General features: G+C 39.1%; 1 protein-coding gene across 2 annotated transcripts in view; it reads left to right on the top strand.

Moving 5' to 3' along the window:
• The window catches only part of samd12 (sterile alpha motif domain containing 12), a 125,257-nt gene that overhangs the window by 21,228 nt on the left and 83,240 nt on the right, over positions 1-20,789 (top strand). For both annotated transcript variants that reach the window (XM_037794947.1, XM_037794945.1), the window contains exons 2-3: positions 5,921-6,129; positions 18,937-19,066. In XM_037794947.1, coding sequence (XP_037650875.1) covers positions 5,921-6,129; positions 18,937-19,066 — 339 coding nt within the window. The remainder of the gene's footprint in view (positions 1-5,920; positions 6,130-18,936; positions 19,067-20,789) is intronic.

The following is a 20,789-nucleotide window of genomic DNA, read 5'->3' as shown; positions in this document are numbered from 1 at the left end:
TGGGGCTATTTATAGTAGCTGTTGCCGTTTAAAAAAAATACAAAATCAGTATCTCATAGCTCCTTATTCACCCACCCTTCCTCCTTTTATAGGATTGAGAGAAATGCAACTGTCCTTCCTCCTCTGTGCGCCTCCACTTCCCTAACCACTATCATCATCTTGTCATCCATCTATCCTTCCATCCCTTCAGTTTGCTGGTGCCATTGTTTGGATGCTCCTAGCAGAGGATGTATAATCCATTTCTCCTCCTAGAGTTGTTGCACACCATTCATGAATTGAGTCAGGGCGAGGAGGAGGAGAGGGGAAAGAGTGGGCTCGGAGGAGATGAGGGAGGAATAAAGAGGCAGTGAGAGGGAGCAATGCTTCGTGCCGCGCATCTCAAGTTGTCTTTGTTTAGAACATGGCCCGCTCATGTTTATTCTCTCCATGTTCTCAATGGGGTTCTCTCCAGACCTCTGTCTCTTATCAGGGATCAGATCAGAGCAGGTGTACAGCTTACTTAAGATCCACAATTAAACCTGTTGAATACTCTTTTGACTCTGGAAAACAGGCTCTCAGGGTGTGCTGTTTTCATCAGTTCTGTAAAGTACATAATAACATTTTTGTACTGTGGTGTTCAGATATTTCACTTCAGTAAAAGTGGCATTACCCCTCCATTACAAGTTAAAGTATTATGTAACGGTATCAAAGTAAAAGTACTCATTGTGCATATAAATGTCCCCTGGGACTGATGTTATTATTTATTACATGGCTTTGTTGAATACTCGATTCTTATTGGTCAAACATGGCGTTATGGGCTATGGGGCTATGCTATGGGCTCAGTTCTGATGTCAGACTCTGACAGACTGTTTTTATGTCAAATTATTGATTTCTTAGGTAAGTAACCGTGTGATAAGCGGGATAACGTGCAGCTAGCTGGTCATTGTTGTGAAAAAAAAAACAGACAGGGTGATGTGGCACCCGACGCGGAGCGTTTTCACCCACACAGTCTGTAAATAGCTATTAATATTTAAAATCACACCTATTCCTCACTGATAAGACATACCACAATGATGGTTAATGTAAATAACTCGTTCATTCATTAAAGGGACAGTGTGTAGGATTTGGTAGCATCTTGTGGTGTTCAAGATTGCAGCCAACAGAGCACCCCTCCGCTCACTCCTTACTTTCCTAGACTCCGGTAACGTGAGCCACTGAGTGTAAAACCATAGTAACGCTGTTTGCCATACTCAGATGCCATCCTCCACTACTTTAGGAGCAACGGAAGTCAGACGGTGGCTGGCGGTACCACGGTTTAGCACTTTGAGGCTCTTATTACTGCAGTTTCACAAGCGTGTCGGAGAAGTACGGTGGCCTTCAGGCGACGTAAAAACACGTAAGACTCTCTCTAGAGTCAGTGTTTGGTTTGTCAGTTCTGGGCTACTGTAGAAACATGCCGGAGCAACGTGGCGGACTCAGTGAAGAGAACCTGCTGCCTATGTAAATATGAAGAGCTCATTCTAAGCTAATGATAACACAATGATTCTTAGTTTCAGGTGATTATACACTAATGAAAACATAGTTATGAATATTATATTCCAGGGACACGACCTCTCAGCTGAACGCGCGAGCACACATTCATATAGAGCATGTGGGACTGTTACAGACAGATAAGCAAGTTTCTCTATCATCAACACCAGCCCAGTGTCAGCTTAGAAACAAGTACAGAGGCGTACATCACATTCCTGTGCGGGGTTCAGTGCTCTCTGACATGATGTATGACAAACTCTCCCATGTCCCCGGAATAATCAGTGAAAGTGAAGAGAAGTGAAACACTTTCAATACGGTCCTGAGATGACGGTGTGATTTAAGGTCCTGGTGGGAGGACGTTTCTCTCAGAGCTTTTGCTTATAAATGAAAGAAGCTTGCGTTAGTTCACTTCATCATATTGAGTTCCTACTTTGTTTCCGAGGCATACGTCATGTCATCGGAAGAGGAGGAGGACGGGACCACCTACGGTAGTTTACACCCTCCTGCTCCTGTTATGTGGAATGACAGCACAGATGTTACTGCTGATGTTGTCTTGTTCCAATCATTCTGAGCGGTGTCAGAGTTGTTGTAATTGCTCGGTGACAGTGGCCTGACAGAAGTCCCTAATTGGCTGTTGTCCTGCTTGCTGGGCCTTCCAGCAAACAGACATATTTTTGTTTGGCTGATATATGGCTGTCATCTCTTTTTTTTTTTATCCCAGCCAACACCAGTTTGTCCATCGGGGACATTGAAGCATTTATTTATTATTATACAATGCATTGCCTGTAATAGCATTTGCCTCTAACTAAATGTTTTGTTACGTTCTGTCAGTGTGTCTTGATCTGTGTATGCGTCAATGCTTTTCTTGCAGATCTTCTGTTATGATTCAACACAGTCTCACGGCAGTTCATGAACAAGTCACAAAATCAAATCTATTTGATTCATGGACATAGACACAAATTTACCTTTTTTTCATGATGCTCCGCACGACTTTGAAAAACGCTTTTTCCTATGAATGTTCAGCAACATGTGATGCATATGTGTCTCCAGCTTTTTCAAAATAAAACTACTGAGTTACGTTTAGGAATAGATCGACTTGGTTAGGCTTAGGCAACAAACTACTTAGTTAGGCTTAAGATCGCAGGTTGGATCAAAATAACACCACAACTGGCGTTACTTAAGTACGGAAGTTACTTAACAAAATGTATTTAGTTAGCTTTAAGAAAAGAGCGTAGTTTGGGTTAAAATAACCCAGAAAGTGCTGTAACTTAAGTACAGAAGTTACGTGACAAATAAATCAACTTTGACTTGTTGTTTCACACTGGGTACGAACAGCAGTCTCCTGGGCGAAAGACCGGTGTTTTTTGACCCACCCATCCATTCAGAATTTCTCCCTATGCTGCGTTGGCCGCTCTTTATACTTTCCGGTTCACAATTACGTGGATTACATACAAATTGATTATGTTGTGACCATCACGTCTATGTTCACGAGTCAATACATTCAATTTCATGACTATTACATGAACTCCTGAGCGACTGGGCTGTATGTTTTGAAGTTTATTCTCGCTCTCTTCAGACCATTCAGATCAGAACGTACATCCTTTTGAAAAAGCGACCTTTAATCTGCAGCTGCAGCATGAGCGGCGGCGGCAGCCTTCAGGTGTGATGAAAAGGCTCTCTGGCTCCCGTTCCACATAAATGAGCTGTCTGTGTTTTTATAACAAGTGGGCAGATTGCACGATGACAAACGGCCTATTTCAGAGACACTGCTGCTAGCTGTCGCTCCTGCGTCTGCATCACTGGCTGCTGAGACTAAAATAGTGCCTGAGTCTGACGCTTCCTAACTAAAAATAAACACTTCAGGGAGGAAATGACAAAGTAGTGCGATGCAAGTTTATCAGAAGGAAATTAAGCCTTGTGCTGATATGTGACTTTTGTCCTTCATCTCCTGGAAGCTCCAGTCTATAATATACAGCCTCCACTGAAACACAATCACTCTCACTTGGATGGGAATTGATCGAGTGGATTTAAAGCTCTAAATCTCTATTTGCCTCAGATTTGAACCTGACTGCCAATTTGTCGCAGCAAGTAAGAGTTTGACATGGATTTAGAGCAGTAAAACGGTTGATCTCTCACCGAGGACCAGGTCTCTTTGCTGGTGCTGCAATTTTTCCATCACATCTTCCTAACGAAACACAACAGCGATCACTTTCACTGAATAGATGCTTCTTTCTGGCTGAAGATAAAACCTGCTGTTGTATTGCTCAGTTGTCAAACATTGGTTTAAAAAAAGTTCTGCCTTTTGGGTTGTAGGGTTGTAACGGTATCAAGGTATAACAAGGTATGACAGTTGACGGTTATCATACCGTGTACATTTGCTTATCAAAGGTATTGGTATATATGACTTAGTGAGCGTTTAAGTTAAAGATTCAGACAGAAGCAGCCTGGCTGCACTGTCATGAACCTACAGTATGTTATTGGTTAATAATCATAGGACATTATTTGAAAAGCTCACAGCCAATGTTATTTTTTTTAGACTTTTTCCTGACTTTATTTTTCAGACTTTTTTTTCGAACATTTTTCAGACTTTTTTTTCAGACCGTTTTTCAGACTTTGTTTTCCAGACTTTTTCAGACGTTTTTTTCAGACTTTTTCAGACTGAAAAAAACGTCTGAAAAAAGTCTGAAAATAAACAGTCTGAAAAAAACAGTCTGAAAAAAAAGTCTGAAAAAAGTCTAAAAGAAAAGTCTGAAAAAAAAGTCTGAAAAAAGTCTGAAAAAAAGTCTGATAAAAGTCTGAAAAAAGTCTTAAAAGTAATCTGAAAAAAATCTTAAAAAAAACAGTGAAAAAAAAGTCTGAAAAAAAAGTCTGAAAAATGTTCGAAAAAAAAAAAAGTTTTGAAAACATTCGAAAAAAAAGTCTGAAAAAAAAGTCTGAAAAAACAGTCTGAAAAAAAAGTCTGAAAAATGTTCGAAAAAAAAAAGTTTTGAAAACATTCGAAAAAAAAGTTTGAAAAAAAAAGTCTGAAAAAAAAGTCAGGAAAAAGTCGGAAAAAAAGTCGGAAAAAAGTCTGATAAAAGTCGGAAAAAAGTCTTAAAAGTAATCTGAAAGAAATCTTAAAAAAACAGTCCGAAAAAAGTCTGAAAAAAAAGTCTGAAAAAAAAGTCTGAAAAATATAGTCTGAAAAAAAAGTCTGAAAAATGTTCGAAAAAAAAAGTTTTGATAACATTCGAAAAAAAAGTTTGAAAAAAAAGTCTGAAAAAAAAGTCTGAAAAATGTTCAAAAAAAAAAAAAGTTTTGAAAACATTCGAAAAAAAAGTTTGAAAAAAAAGTCAGGAAAAAGTCTGAAAAAAAGTCTGAAAAATAAAGTCAGGAAAAAGTCGGAAAAGTCGGAAAAAAAAGTCTGATAAAAGTCTGAAAAAAGTCTTAAAAGTAATCTGAAAGAAATCTTAAAAAAATAGTCTGAAAAAAGTCGGAAAAAAAAGTCTGAAAAATATAGTCTGAAAAAAAAGTCTGAAAAATGTTCTAAAAAAAAAAGTTTTGAAAACATTCGAAGAAAATGTCTGAAAAAACATTCAAAAAAAAAGTCTGAAAAATAAAGTCAGGAAAAAGTCTGAAAAAAACAGTCTGAAAAATAAAGTCTGAAAAAAAGATAAATTATTTTATTTATTGTTATTTTTGATTTAGTAGTTGATTACATGCTTGAGCAAGGGTGTTTTTTTTATTGTTCATGAATTAAACTTTTCATGTGCAACAGGAAGACATTTGCTTTAAGTTTCTAAATTAGAAATGGGCAGTGGCCTTCAAAAGTCCCACTTTAAATGAGTTCATCTCTCAGCACACAACTTGTATCTTTATTATTATTTGCTGGTGTCATTTAATGGTTAAATACATTAAGTTATTGTATGTTATCTACAAAGACCGTATATTAAATTATAGTCTGTATGGTATTAGTATTGAATTTAGACTCAGCTTCAGTGGCTACTCAGCCACCATCATCTGCTGCCATCTAGTGGACTTTCAGCAGCATAGCATTCAGTGTGAGAGGACCTCAACATGCTCCCAGATGGAAATATCATCAGTAGATCTAGTAACATAAAGTTATAAAGCAGCAGGATAGCACCTTAAATAAGAAATCCTTTGAAAATGTATTTGGGATACTATTAAGCAGGTTATATAGTTCTATATTTGAAGCCAAAAGTACTGAAAAACATTTAAATGTAAGCATTTTTACAATAAAGTACAAGCATAAGTGATTTGAATTTAATGTAATTTTAGTATAATACTTCTGGATACTTTAAAGGTACTAAGTACTAATTAGTCATACTATCAGAAAGTATACTAGAGTGTACTTTTCTACCCTTATCCGTCGCTCATTCAGTCATGTATTTTTCCCTTCTCGCCCACACAGCTGTTCACTGCAACTTGAGCCAGAATGGCATCGACCACCAGATGTGCCCGGAGGACATGACGTCACAGCTGGAGGAGGAGGATGAGTCGGTTGACGCGGGGGCTGTGCTGCTGGACGACGACAGCCTGAGCTACCGGGACGTCAGCCCCCCCATGTACCAGCGCCGCTCGCCACCACACCGCTCCGTCTCCGAGTCGGAGCTGTCACGGGTAAGAGATGATCCGAGAGCACCGTACGCAGAAAAAGTGTTGGTTTAATCCAGAGAGACATCTCAGTGTCCCTCTAGTGTCTTTTGTAATACAGATTAAGCAACACAGTAGTATTTAAAGTAGTTAGAATTAGTCCCACCTCTACCAGCAGCAACATTAAAGTGATGTACACATTAATGCATAAACAATTAAAATCCAATTATATGATATATATTATTCTGAAGTGGGTCATTAAGCATAATGACTACTTTACTTTTGCTTTATTCAAATGTATGTCTATTGGGATGGGAAAAAAAATCGATTCACCTACTTAATGTATCGTGCTTTTTTGTTTTTTTTTAATGCCAGAATCAATATATTTGCTTCATTTGAGTCTATGCAGAGGTTGACAGAAGTTACCGCTTTTATTGTTGTAGTCAGAGTTACGTGACGTCATATCCGTTCCGTATCTGTCACCAAAACAAACCAGCGAGCTGAAATGCAAAAGTAGAAAACGGCGGCGGTTCAGCGTGGATACGACCCGGACCCTCACATTTTACATCAAAAGTGGTAAACACTACACATGCAGTAAAGTATGGAAACACTGTGGGTTTCACACATTGCCAGGGAAAGCAGAGCTAGACATGATGGCTAAAGCTGCATGCTAACTCTGTCATGCACAGGAAACGTTAACGTATTGCGGTAACATGCGGTGAAGCCAGCCGTCACTCTCATCTCCGTGGTCAAATGGGCCGACGCTACAACTGTAGAGCACCCATATACTGACATTTATATTAAATGCATTCAAACGGCCCCGATGGAGCTGACCATGGATGGATAAAGAGAACGGAGCTGACGGGAGAGCTAGAGACGGACTTGGCGAAGTTAGCTGTAGTATACACGTGTGACTACGGACGGTTTTCAAAATAAGGTGTTAACAAAGGGAACTGTAACAAACATATATGGAAATAAGACTGATGGATTATCTTCACCAGAAGTATAAAACATTACATGTTCCTTATAAATTAAAAGAAAGCACCACAAATTTATGAAGGAAAATTACATCTCTGCCTACAAACAGGCTGAAAATCAAAAAAATGTACTCCCTAGAAGTGTATTTTCAACTTTTTCCCATGGTTAAAAAATCGCAATAAATTGTATTATCGAATTGCAATACTTGTAGATTCGCAATATTTAAAAATGGCAATACATATCGAATCGAGAGCTACAGTAGGTGAATCGTCCCGGCCCTAATGTATAATTTTTATTGATATTGGAAATCAATTCACAACACAAAACAATGACAAATATTGTCCAGAAACCCTCACAGGTACTGCATTTAGAATAAAAAATATGCTCAAATCATAACATGGCAAACTGCAGCCCAACAGGCAACAACAGCTTGATCAGCAGGCGTCGGGTTTACCGTCATAATTCAGCATGTTGGCGTGCTAACATTTGCTAATTAGCACTAACTGTACAAAGCAATGAAATCGCCACAGTGCTTTTCTTTTATAACACCTTTATTTGGTACTAAATTAATTGTATTTGTGGTCAGATTACAGTCAAAAGCGCCCCGCTTGCAGCACACAAAACAAATCAACCACCCACTTCATAATAATCCCCTATTTTCCCCACATCTACCTCTTCACTACAAACAAAATAAATTAACAGGGAAATAAACAAGAGAAAGACGAGCTGTTGTTTCTGCTCTCCCTCTGTGTTTCTGATAATAGATCAAAGCATCCATCATCAGCAATGCAGAATAAATTCCTGACTCCAGAAATAGACGGCGCGGTAGGGACAGTGGGAGGAGACGGGACACGCTTTCATATCGCTCTTTTCTCTCTGTGTGAAATCTGTGATAATCAGCTGTCAATCAAAGCGAGTGGAAGAACTTTGAGTCAAACGCAGTCCTCTGTTTAAAACCCTGGATGAGCTTTTTTTGAAACGCCAGACAGACAGCCAGGCCTCGGTTCAAATAGTGCAAACAAACACACACACACACTTGGAGAGAGATGCTGTGTATTGTGCTGTAACTGTAAGTTAATATGTGGTGATGCTGCGGTGAAACAAAACCTCACCCAGTATCTGTTACATACTATCTGTGCTGTGTGGGGTTTTTTTTTTTTTGCAGGTATCCTCATGTAATTTTATATCACGGCATCTTTCCGCTTGAAGCTGAATTGCATTAGAGGCCTGCAGGAAGTACTGCATTAGCTGAAATAATTGAACCGACTAAGCTTTCAGTCTCAGTGTCTCTGGATTGCAGTTAAGAATCAGTTTTATCTCTTTAGGGGGAAATGCATACAGACTATAATTACATAGAATGGTAATCTAATCTATCATAGTATTTATTAATACTCAATAGTTTAATTAAGAGCTAGATGGGAGGTTATCAGCATTGGACATATTTACTTCACTGTTAACAATTAAAGTCACAGCAAAACAGCAGTCAGATCGTCTACAGCTTCAGTCATGTATATCTAAGTGAAAGGGAATACTAGCTAATTTATTTAAGGTTAATCCTAATCCTAATTACATTTGATGGGATGCATTTATGTCTGCCAAGGAGCTCAAGATGAATCATTAATAGTATCAAAAGAGAGATATTTTAATATCAAAACAGTTGAGATCATTTTACGAACGAATTAACGTACATATAGATATTAGTGCAAATACAATATCTGAGTTTGATACCTTACTTTGAAAAATATAAACATGTTTTTTCAACAAAATGGTACAAATAAACTACAATGTAAAGTTGCCAGAATCATCGAACTTAATATTTATTGTCATTGCACATGCACAACGAGTGTGCTGTACCGAGCTACATAGGAGGATTAAAATATAAGTATAAAAATATCAGGTTTAGATATAAGTTTTAAAAAAATAAAAATACCCTAGCACCCTAGCTCGGACCACGCCCATCTTCAAACTTGGTCTTCATTTTGATCTCAACAACGCACCTGTAAAGTTTCGTAACTGCATCTTGCTCGGTTGTGATGTTATCGCGGTTAAAAAAATCTGTCCACAGATGGACAGAAATATATAAACACCTGGCAGAGTGCTCTAAACCTCCTCTGTGGTAGTTCCTACAACAGTAGTTGTCTCCCGGACCACATCTTGCCATGATGACTCACACACTGCTGCAGGTAATAATGTACTTTGTGATGTGTCTCAGAATGAAGTTGCTGCTGGAGTTTTGACCTCTTCACCTGCACATTGTTAAGAAGGTGAAGCTGTGTAGCAGCAATTCCAACTTTGAAACAAGAACTATCTGATCAAACAAACAAGATATTGAACACATTTGAGGCCAGCTTTCAGTACTTGAAATTAGGGCTGTCGATTAAAATAATGAATCGCAATTAATCCCATGATTGTCCATAGTTAATCGTGATTAATTGCAATTTAATCGCACATTTTTTATCTTTTCAAAATGTACCTTAAAGGGAGATTTGTCAAGTATTTAATACTCTTATCAATATGGGAGTGGACAAATATGCTTGCTTTACGCAAATGTATGTATATATTTATTACTGGAAATCAATTACCAACACAAAACAATGACAAATATTGTCCAGAAACCCTCACAGGTACTGCATTTAGCATAAAAAATATATGCTCAGATCATAACATGGCAAACTGCAGCCTAACAGGCAACAACAGCTGTCAGTGTGTCAGTGTGCTGACTTGACTATGACTTGCCCCAAACTGCATGTGATTATCATAAAGTGGGCATGTCTGTAAAGGGGAGACTCGTGGGTACCCAGAGAACCCATTTTCATTCACATATCTTGAGGTCAAAGGTCAAGGGACCCCTTTGGAAATGGCCATGCCAGTTTTTCCTCACCAACATTTAGAATAAGTTTGGAGCGTTATTGAACCTCCTTTCCGACATGCTAGCATGACATGGTTGGTACCAGTAGATTAGTTTCATATGATGCCTGTATCTATCTTTAAAACTTAACCCGTTACAACCTTCGAAGAGGTCGATACCCTAAAAAGGTTTTCTCGGCTTACTGGGGGGGACACTCAACATCTTGTCAGGACTGTTGACTAAGATGAGGGTGCTCTTGTTACTACAGTATGTCAGCAATATGCCGAGGATTGTTTTATTGGAAAATCAAAGACATTAAAGCTCATTCGTCTGAAGCGAACACCTATGATGCCTCAGTTAGCTCTGAATAAATATGAAGACGTTATAAATCCAGACCTTATCCTTATAGGTACCTGTGGATAAGCATACAATAAGTCATTTCAGTTCACATCAGCAGTGTTAATTTTCAAATATTGGACTAAAGCTGAATTTCTGCGCCCGCCTGGTTTTTTAATGGAGCCAAGGCCCGGCCATAGATTAAAGACGAGGCATGAAACAGCCACTTAGGCTCAGTGGATGGCTGTAACATCCATAGCAAATCATCTCATCTCAGTCATAATCAATATCAAGCTCAAGGTGAATATATCTTGTTTGGTGTTAACACACCCTGCAGTGCTTTATGGACCCTGGCGAATCCCAAGGTCGGCGACTGCGAAGGGGTCTCGTGCACTTTCTTTGATGTGCCTGAGTAAAGTTGGCAAACTCCTTTTTTTATGAAGGCTTATTAATTTATCCAGCATAGCGCAGTTATTCTCTGTCAGCCATCCACCGCTCTCTGGACACACACACACACATATATAGACATATCTCATTTTCATCCCCGTTCCTGTATGTAACGGATTAATTAATACAGGGAATTTTCATCTCCCGCCAGCTCTGGCCGAGAGAAGTAGAGCGAGGCCGGGAGAAAGGGAAGTGAGAGAGAGCATGCCAGAGCTGTTAATTAGCTGTGCAGTGGAGATAGGGCAGACGACACTGGGCTCCGTGTCTCAAACAGCCATTCACTCAGTCAACATGACACTAATGGCAGTGGCCGCCCTCCTCCTCCTCCTCCTCCTCCTCCTCCTCCTCCTCCTCCTCCTCCTCCTCCTCCTCCTCAGCGTTTTTCTGTCCAGTCACACTCAAAAAGCTGCTGCAGTGTTTAGCCGTGACACTAGAGGGCAGTATGTAACAGTGAATGGTAACTGGTGTAATGTACTACTAGATCACAGTCTAATGCAACCTTGCAGTTTCTCTGGTGTTCTTCAAACTGTATCAAATAAATGGTAAACAGAATCAGGATTTCTGTGCACTAAATTTACATACTGACAAGTCAGAGCAAAATGTAGAAAGCAGAGAGCGAAGATGACATCATATTTTAGCATTTATAACCTGTAAATAAACATTTAATGTATATAACGCACCATAATGTAATTGAAAGCAGATAATATGTACATATAACACATAATTGTAAATTGAAAAACAAACTATTCAAGAGAAAAAAGGTAGTAATAATAAAAATAATAATATTAATAAAATAAAATATATAAATAAATGAAAACTATAGAATGACGAAATATAATATATTACATTTTGAAATGTAACGATACATTTATTATTATATAATTTATTATTTATTTATATAAAAAATAAATAAATAAAAAAATAGTAATGATGATAATAAATAAATTAATGTACACATGTATTATTATATGATTTATAATTTATAATTTATTTATATGAAACAAATAAATAAATAGTAATGATGATAATAAATAAATATCAATAAATAAATAATTGTGTATATGTATATATATATATATATATATAATTTTTCCCTTGACCTCTGACCTCAAGATATGTGAATGAAAATGGGTTCTATGGGTACCCACGAGTCTCCCCTTTACAGACATGCCCACTTTGTGATAATCACATGCAGTTTTGGACAAGTCACAGTCAAGTCAGCACACTGACACACTGACAGCTGTTGTTGCCTGTTGGGCTGCAGTTTGCCATGTTATGATTTGAGCATATTTTTTTATGCTAAATGCAGTACCTGTGAGGGTTTCTGGACAATATTTGTCATTGTTTTGTGTTGTTAATTGATTTCCAATAATAAATATATACGTACATTTGCGTAAAGCAAGCATATTCGCCCACTCCCATGTTGATAAGAGTATTAAATACTTGACAAATCTCCCTTTAAAGGTACATTTTGAACAGATAAAAAATGTGCTATTAATTTGCAATTAATTGTAATTAACTGTGGACAATCCTGCGATCAAATATTTTAATTGATTGACAGCCCTAATGCATAAATGATGATAATAATAAAATATATTATTAGTAGAGCATAAGCCTAACATAGTAATACAGCTTAATTCCAATTTTTTCATTAGGGACATTACGTTTAAAACTGCTCAAAAGAACGACTAAATAAAAATTCAGTTTCCAACTTTTAATTAAATTTTTGTTCCCTATAAAAGAAATAGGCAACATAAAGAAAAAGTCTGTAGAATGACTAAAATGGCTTTTTAATATTTAAATACTTGACTTCATCATGCTCATCTCTCTCGTCTTCTGAAAAAGCGATGCTCAAAAATATCTAGTTCACTAAATATTGCCTCATAAAAGATACATCACACCTCTAATGGAAAAATGGAGCAAACTGTATGTCATATATGTAGGAACTGAGCTCGCCCTCTTTTCCTGATTTGCAGTCTGACACCTCATGTTTTTCAAAACCTGATTGGGATCGCATTGTTTTGAACGCATCCAACAAACAATATTTCTCCCTAATGAATGCTGCTAGGCGGCTGTAATGGCTGAGCTCTCAAAGAGCTATTGAATATTTCTTTTTTTTTTCTGCCCTTGTACGCATAAATTCCATAAATGAAACGATGCCCAGCTCTTCTTTTGTCTGGGGAAATATCCAGGGTCGAGGTTCAGCTGTAGTTATTTGTGGGAAATAAACAAACCACAACTATGGAATCTGTGTGACATTATAAGGTCTGTTTGTGGCCAGTTTAATGTGAAATACAGTCCATTATTGACGAAACAATGCCATTATACAGTACAGCGTGTGCTAATTGCTGCTGTAGTTAACATTTTTTAATTGGGTGTAAAGCCGTTTGACCCTGTAATCAGCCCCGACAATCTCAGAGCCAAAATGAAGTTCTCCATAACAACAACTAGCGTTCAACACACAACTGCCAAATTCAGTCACATGGTGTTTGTCGCTTTTCAGTGCTTTTAATTCCCTGCTCCTTTTGTATTCCAATACAGTCTCTACAAAAAGGGGGATAGGCGGATAGAGGGGGGAGCATGTGATTGCCTCTTGATTAATTCAGCTGAGTACATTCATATTGGATCTTTAAATGCTTATCAGTGTTAGCGCGATTACATGCTTCATTATGTTAGTAATAGTTTTCCACTGTGGTCGTTAAATGTGTGGATGTTTATTCCAGACTCTGGTTCATGTTTGGTGTTTTTCACCCCCCAACCACCACCACCACCAACACCAACACCACCACCACCCCAAAGGCTTTATTCCTCGTCTTTAATTTCTGAGGTCGTCCTTGCTCTGTTGCTAAGGTAACGTGAAGAATACCGGCAGCCGTATTGGCCTCTCAGTTATCAATTAAAGCCAAGGACAGCAACACATACTGCACACACGTTTTTTTTTTTTTGTTCAGTTTCTGTGCTTTAGCTGCACATGTGGATATATATATATGTGTGTGTGTGTGTGTGTGTGTGTGTGTGTGCTCGTTCCCAGACGTATCCCACTTAGAAATAAAGCAGGCTTCTCCTCTCACCCCGGCGCTGTCACTCAAATCTCTAATTGGCCCGGAGTCTCTTGAACGCAGCTCTTTGAGCGTGATTGTACTCCTGTTTTCTTCTCTCCGCTGTTTTCTCTCCGCCCTTTGGCTCCGCTGGCTGGCAGGCATGCAGGAAGGCAGCGGCTCACCTATTGTACCCGGCTCCGGGAACACCGCTATGGGCTAAATCAGTGCAGAATGTAAAACACAGATGGCCATTGACTCACAAATGGGTTTATGGAAAATGAGAGAGAGTCTCCTGTGTCAGATTCTGCCGAGTCCATTCTGGAGCTCCAGCTTACTTTTTTTTTTTTTTGCTTTTTTTTTTTCTCCTCTCCTCTCCACACTTTATTCCTCTGCCTCATCTGTCAGTCCAGCCGTCCTCCACACTCCCAGCATCCTCTCCTCTCTCTCCTGCTATACTTCTACTCTCCCAAACTCACACATTTCTCTCCTTCACTCTTTCTCCATCCTTGCCCCTCTCTCTCTCTCTCTCTTCCTCCTAGCCTCAGGCCTTTAGTCGGGGTTAATTAGCATTAAGTTGAGATGTGTTTAATGGTTAATGTGGTTTCTTCTTGCGTTGCCGTTGCCTCCCATGCCCCTGCAGATTCATCTATCCACGCATGTTGCCAAGCAATCACATTAAGAGCGGTGGCCTCACCTACCTGACTACCTGCTGGCTTCGACTGTCAAAACCAGCCAAAACCAGTAGTCACATCTCCCCCAATTTCTCTTCCTCTCCGGGCCGCTAGATATAAAGTGAGTGGGAAGGAGCTGTGAGGTAGTGCTGTATAATAAGAAACAGGTGAGAGAGAGAGAGAGAGAGAGGACGATGAGAGCAACAGTATGTGGGGAGAGGAAGTGAGAAAGACAATGTGATAGATCTGACAACGACTGAGCGAGATCGAATACGGGGGAGAGATGAGAGATTGGGTGGGTGGGTGGGTGGGTGGGTGTGGGGGGGTGGTGGTGCTGCCAGTACCTGTTATTCTGCTCTCTTCTGGGCTTCCATTGCTATGCCACACCACACGGCAGCCAGAGAGCAGGCTGGAGTGGAGGGGAGTGTATGTGAAATTTTAATCACCTCTCTCTGTTTGTAATTTTAGTAGCCCCTCAATCAAAATCAAAAGCATTGCCAGCACTTTCAAGAGCGATCCTCTGGCAGGCTACTACCGCTGCCTGCTGCTGAAGTATTTCAACTAGGATCTTGCAACCAGAGTGTATGTACAGTATGTGTAACTATTACAGTCATTCTAATACAATAGATTGGATTAAAGCTTCACTCTGTCCATATTGGTTACAACCAGTGGGCAACCTCCGGGTCTGAAAAGTGAAGCCAATGCTGAAGTGCCTTAATCTTGCATTCTCTCTAACAGCCAGCAGGGGGCGACTCCTGTGGTTGCAGAAAGAAGTCTGATTGTATAGAAGTCTATGAGAAAATGAGCCTACTTCTCACTTGATTTATTCCCTCAGTAAACATTGTAAACATGAGTTTATGGTCTCAATCACTAGTTTCAAGTCTTCTTCAATACAGCATGATGTTCATTTAGTAAATTATGGACCCATTTAGAGTCAAATAGACCATAAAGCAGGGGATGCTTTAGGGCGTGGCTACCTTGTGATTGACAGGTCGCTACCACGGCGTTGTCCGGTCTGGGAGTTGTCTGCTGTTTTCGTTTTGGAACTTTAACCCTTTCACGGCGTGCTTTCCATTTTGGTCGACTAAAAATGTCTTATTCAGTGTTTGGTTGTATTTAGCTCCATCCTCTTGTGTCACTTCTGGTTGCAAAAAAAACAAGATGGTGACGGCCAAAATGCTGAACTCGAGGCTTCAAAACGGCAGCCCACAAACCAATGGTTGACGTCACGGTGAACACTTCTTATATACAGGCTACATTCCAAATGACATACTTTTTCTTCTTACTTTTATTACGTAATGCAGCTGCCCTTACACAGTACTTACTGCTGCATGCAGTATGCATACAATTCGGTCACACTACCTATTCATAACATTGCGCCTTGAACTTGCTGCGCAGAGGATTGTGGGTCAGACTAGCTAGAAATGCATGCTGGCTTGCATACTGCAAAATGCGACCAGATGTAGTAGGACATCTTGGTATTTTTGGCACACGTGCGTTTGACATACTATGTATTGGGACATACTAAATCTTTTTCTGGCATACTAAGTACTATAGTATTTTAATTGGAGTGCACAAAATGTCTATGGTTACACCTGCATTAGTGGAGTATTTCACCAGTAGGGGAGCTGTAGAGCAATACTTTGATTAGCTTGCCCATGTACTGTTTGTATCTAAAGCTCTACCAGCACATGCATAAGGACACACAATGAGTGTGGAGGGACATAAAAAACTTTTCTTTTTCTTGATTTCAAATGGCAGGTAATGCATATAGCGGCAGAAATTTGGTGGCGTTTTATTCATTTGTATGCCTCCGCGCCGACGACAGCAGCCCTGACAGGGGCATTACGTTTTCAAGTTGTACGTCCGTCCGTCCATACGTCCATCCCATTCTAGTGAACGCGTTATCTCAGAAACACCTGGAGGGAATTTCTTCAAATTTGGCACAAACGTCCACTTGGACTCAACTGATTAGAATTTGGTGGTCAAAGGTCAAGGTCACTGTGACCTCACAAAACACGTTTTTGACCATAACTCAAGAATTCATATGCTATTTATCACAATTTAACACAAATGTCTAATGATGACAAGTGATGACATTTTGGACAGACATGGATGTAAACTTGCAACTTGACTGGTTGGTGGAGGCGTACAATCGCAAGGCGGTCATTCTAGTTTTTCCTTGTTTTCTCCATATCTTTAATGGATTTATTTTTATCAAGTCAAAAGCTCCATATATCTCTGATTGTAGCTTCTTAAATGTGACGACTGGCTGCTTTTCTCTGTTTTATTTCAATGTCAACTGAATCTTATTGGTTTTTGAACAAAACAAGACAGGTGTCACCTCAGGCTCTGGGAGATCGTGATTGGCCTTTTTCACTATTTTCTGATTTTATATAAATGATTAATCGAGTCAATAACAACAAAACCAGAAAAGAAATCACACAGAATACGAGCAGTGTACTGGATTTGGTCTCCTCTGTATCGGGCATTGCTTTAGATTTGTCTGATTTTTTATGACATTTTTATGATGTGTTGTTTTGCACTAGTTTAAAAAAGACGTGTTGGTGGTAATGTGCCGTTAAAGGTAGCAATCTGTCAATAAAAGCTGCTATAAATAATACAGGTTGCAAAACATTCTGTTTTTTTTTTACAAAGAATAATTAATTCAACATGCTTGTCAGGCCTTAAGGGTACAATGCAATTTGGGGAGAAAAAGTAAATGTCAACATAAACATTAAATTATAATTAAAGCTTCCCAGGGTACCTTAAAGCTGTAGGCAGATTGAAGCAAACATGATTAAAAAAAGTTATTTTTATAAAACGGTCACTATATCCTGACAGTATAGTGCATGAGACAGGTAATCTGAAATAAAATCACGTGCCTCTGTGTCCTCCGGTGCTCCTAATGGCATCTGCAAGATTTCACAGACCGGAGGAAAACAACCAATCAGAGCCAAGCTGGAGCCTTGCCGTCTCTGAGCAGCTGTCAATCACTCGCGAACTCTGATCAAACGGTCAAACTAGGCAGCGCTGATCAAATATGAATCAATATTCTGTTACTGTAATGCCTATTTCTCTCCTCAAATGTTTTCAGAATCAACTGTAGTGTACTGTTTAACTGTAAAATGAGAAAGTTTGTGACCCGGCAGCCATGTTGAGATCAGTTGAGGAAATACCAAGCACCGCCCACCAGCCGGAGCAAACTTTCTCATTTTACAGCTAAACAGTACACTACAAGATGTTTCTGAAAAAATTTACGTTAGAAATAGGCATTATAGTAACAGAATAATAATTCATAGTTGACCAGCGCTGCCTAGTTTGACAGCTGCTGTAGAGACAGCTCGGCTCTGATTGGTTGTTTTCCTTCGGGAACGTTGAAATCTTGTATATGCCATTAGGAGCACTAGCAGGAGATGATTTTTTTCACATTATCTGTCTCATGCACTACTGTCAGGTATGGAGGACGGAACCTGCCAAAATAAAAAATAAATAGATAAATAAATAACTCAATAAATATGTATAATATGTATAATAATATGTAAAAATAATATTAAAATAAATGTAGACATTAATTGATCAAATGTGACATAAATTGATATTTGTTTTAATTTGCTTCTTTATTTATTTATCTTTGTATTAATTCCCTTATTTAGTTACTCTACTGTTTAATTTCCCCTTTAAATTATATTTATACATTTTTAAATGTATTTATTTATTTGTATACATTTTTTAATTTATTTGTTTTATTTTTTCATTTATTTTATATTTACTTTAAATGTGTGTATTTATGCATTTATTTTTTTTATTTTTGCATGATTTTCCCCTTTGCATTTCACCCCTTATTTATTTCCGCAAACTTATTTATTTCTGTATTCTGAAATAAAAAATAAAAATACCTATTTATCATATTTGCACAAAGTTACCAACTGCAGCTTTAACCCCCGACTAACTATAGAATCGAGCAAAACAGACAAGCCTCTGGTCATTGTTTTGACAGTTAAGCTGAATAAATAGTGTGACTTAACACGACATAGACGATAAATAAAACAGTACACTTTCTGCCCAGCCTGAGCTTGAGTTATACGTCTTCTTTTTGCTTTAAAAAGATGAATACTTTATTGATCCTTGAGGAGGGGAAAATGTCACACAGCAGCCAGTAAATAGAATATGACAAAATCAGTCAGGCGGAAGGTGTCACGTGACTGCACTCTGACCCGTCAGTGGAAAACGACGACGGCGAGCAACAGTATCTTATTAGACAGTTACTGCAGTCCTGACATCTCATGCTCTGACCGAAATGTGGAAGTGGTAGTCCACCAGCAGTGCCCCCAGGCTTTAATAATACATGCACATACATAAGGGATCTCTAAACAAGACCAGCGGAGACACAGTTCAGCAAGCGTGTCAAAATATACTATTGCTTCAGTACATGTCAATGTTGATTCTAAAATGAAAATGTAAGCAGTATAACAACATGTTTCTAAATTTAAATATGTTGTGTTTGCCTCAGCCAGGATATGTGAAGCTGTCCAAGCCGGTGGCCCTGTGGACCCAACAGGACGTGTGCAAATGGCTGAAGAAACACTGTCCCAACCAGCACCAGATCTACAGCGACTCCTTCAAACAGCACGACATCACAGGTACGGTTTCACACTTGCACTGAGCTGTACAGTGTCTGTCCAGGAAGATGGTCTTCCAACATCCATTCATTCTGCAGTTGTTGTTTTTTTCATTTTCAGGCAATCAAAAAAACATGGGATTTGTAGTGTAGCTGTTGCTAGGCGATTAGTGGTTGATTGGTGCCTTCAAAAGAAACTCATGAGCTTGTGTTTACAACATGGGAAGTTGTGTGCACAAAATGATTGGCGTTCAAGTGGTTAAGTCGTGAGAACACCGCTGCTAAGCAACGGCAATATTAACGTTACTGTCTAGAAGCCACAGAGGTCAACAATTTAGCAAGCTAGCAAGAGGGTAACACAATGCAGGAGATGCAAAGGCATAATGACGGAGGAAAAACATGATCAACATTTTCCTCAGACATATTATGAAATTACGAAGAAAAACAATATACTACTAAATTTACAAGATATTAACTTATTATGTGCCAAAAAAAACAACATTATATATTATCTATCAGGTGCAGTAATTTGCTTTGTTAGTCAGTGTGGGAGAATTCATATTCGTGACATTGGTACAGAAACATCGACAACTTTGAACAGTAAAAAACTGGAGCATTTCAGTGGACAAAACAATGTTTTCAAATCAAGTTTGCAGTGACAGCTCATCTCTGTCTTAAAGCGCTGCTGCATGCCAAATCTCATCCATAACATCCCAGGTGCGCTCTGCACCCACTGTCTGCCACCTGCAGCCCCGCCACCCGGCCTACCCGTCTGTCCGCCTTCCCACCGCCTGCGTCACCACCGACAACAGTTGCCACGTCAATCATTCCCCCTAACGAGGTTCCTCAAGGTCACCCCGGCGCTAACGAGACTGCGGTCCGCGTAGTAACAGACGACCGCTAATTGCCATGCACTCTACCCCTCGGAGCACGACTGATCACATTAATATGTTTATTTGTTGCTTTCGAGGACCTCCTCGACTCGGCCGGCGGGATAAATGGCTCGGGCGGTTCGTGATGACTCACGCTTTACCCTTTCGATGCATTTTTGACTTTTACACGTTTGCATGGAGGGTTCTGAGATTCAGCATCTTCTGTTTAATGGTCTGAAAATATGAATCTTGTTGCTTTTCACTTCCAAGTTGCACATATATCTCATCATGTCCGGGAGATAACCCACAGTTCATTGCACGCTTGCTGAAGCGCTGATTTCAATCCATCGTCGAGTGGAAGCATTTTGGAAAAAATTCCTATTCTTTTTATTCAAGGTACAGTAGAAGCACTGCTGCGATGACTAATCACTTGTGACACACGAGTTGTAGTTTTTACAGTTTTATTTATTAATTCGGGTCTCGTTCTAAATTAATTATTCACAGTAATAATTCAGACTAAATACAAGGTGCACAGCACGGAGAACACTCCTCTTATCGCATCCGCGCAGTGTTTGTTGCATAAAAGAGAAATCATGTCAAGTGCAGCCATCCACTCATTCAGTTGGTGGAAAATTTCTCAAGAGGTCCATATTTAATTAAGGAATATTAATCTAACGTTAAGATTAAACGCGTCTGCGTTCCAGACAAGCCTAATGCATTCACTTGTAGTCTGTAAATAAATGATATTTTCTGGTATTAGTCTTCCAGTGATTAAAACATTAGAACTTAGCCTCCTAATTGTGTGTTAACTTAATGATCCGCGTTTGTTATTAAGGTGTACAAGACGAGAAAGGGTTAACTAAATATGCATGC

Source organism: Sebastes umbrosus, chromosome 15 (assembly GCF_015220745.1).
Source record: "Sebastes umbrosus isolate fSebUmb1 chromosome 15, fSebUmb1.pri, whole genome shotgun sequence".
Classification (NCBI taxonomy): domain Eukaryota; kingdom Metazoa; phylum Chordata; class Actinopteri; order Perciformes; family Sebastidae; genus Sebastes; species Sebastes umbrosus.
This window is presented reverse-complemented; position numbering and strand designations above follow the sequence as displayed.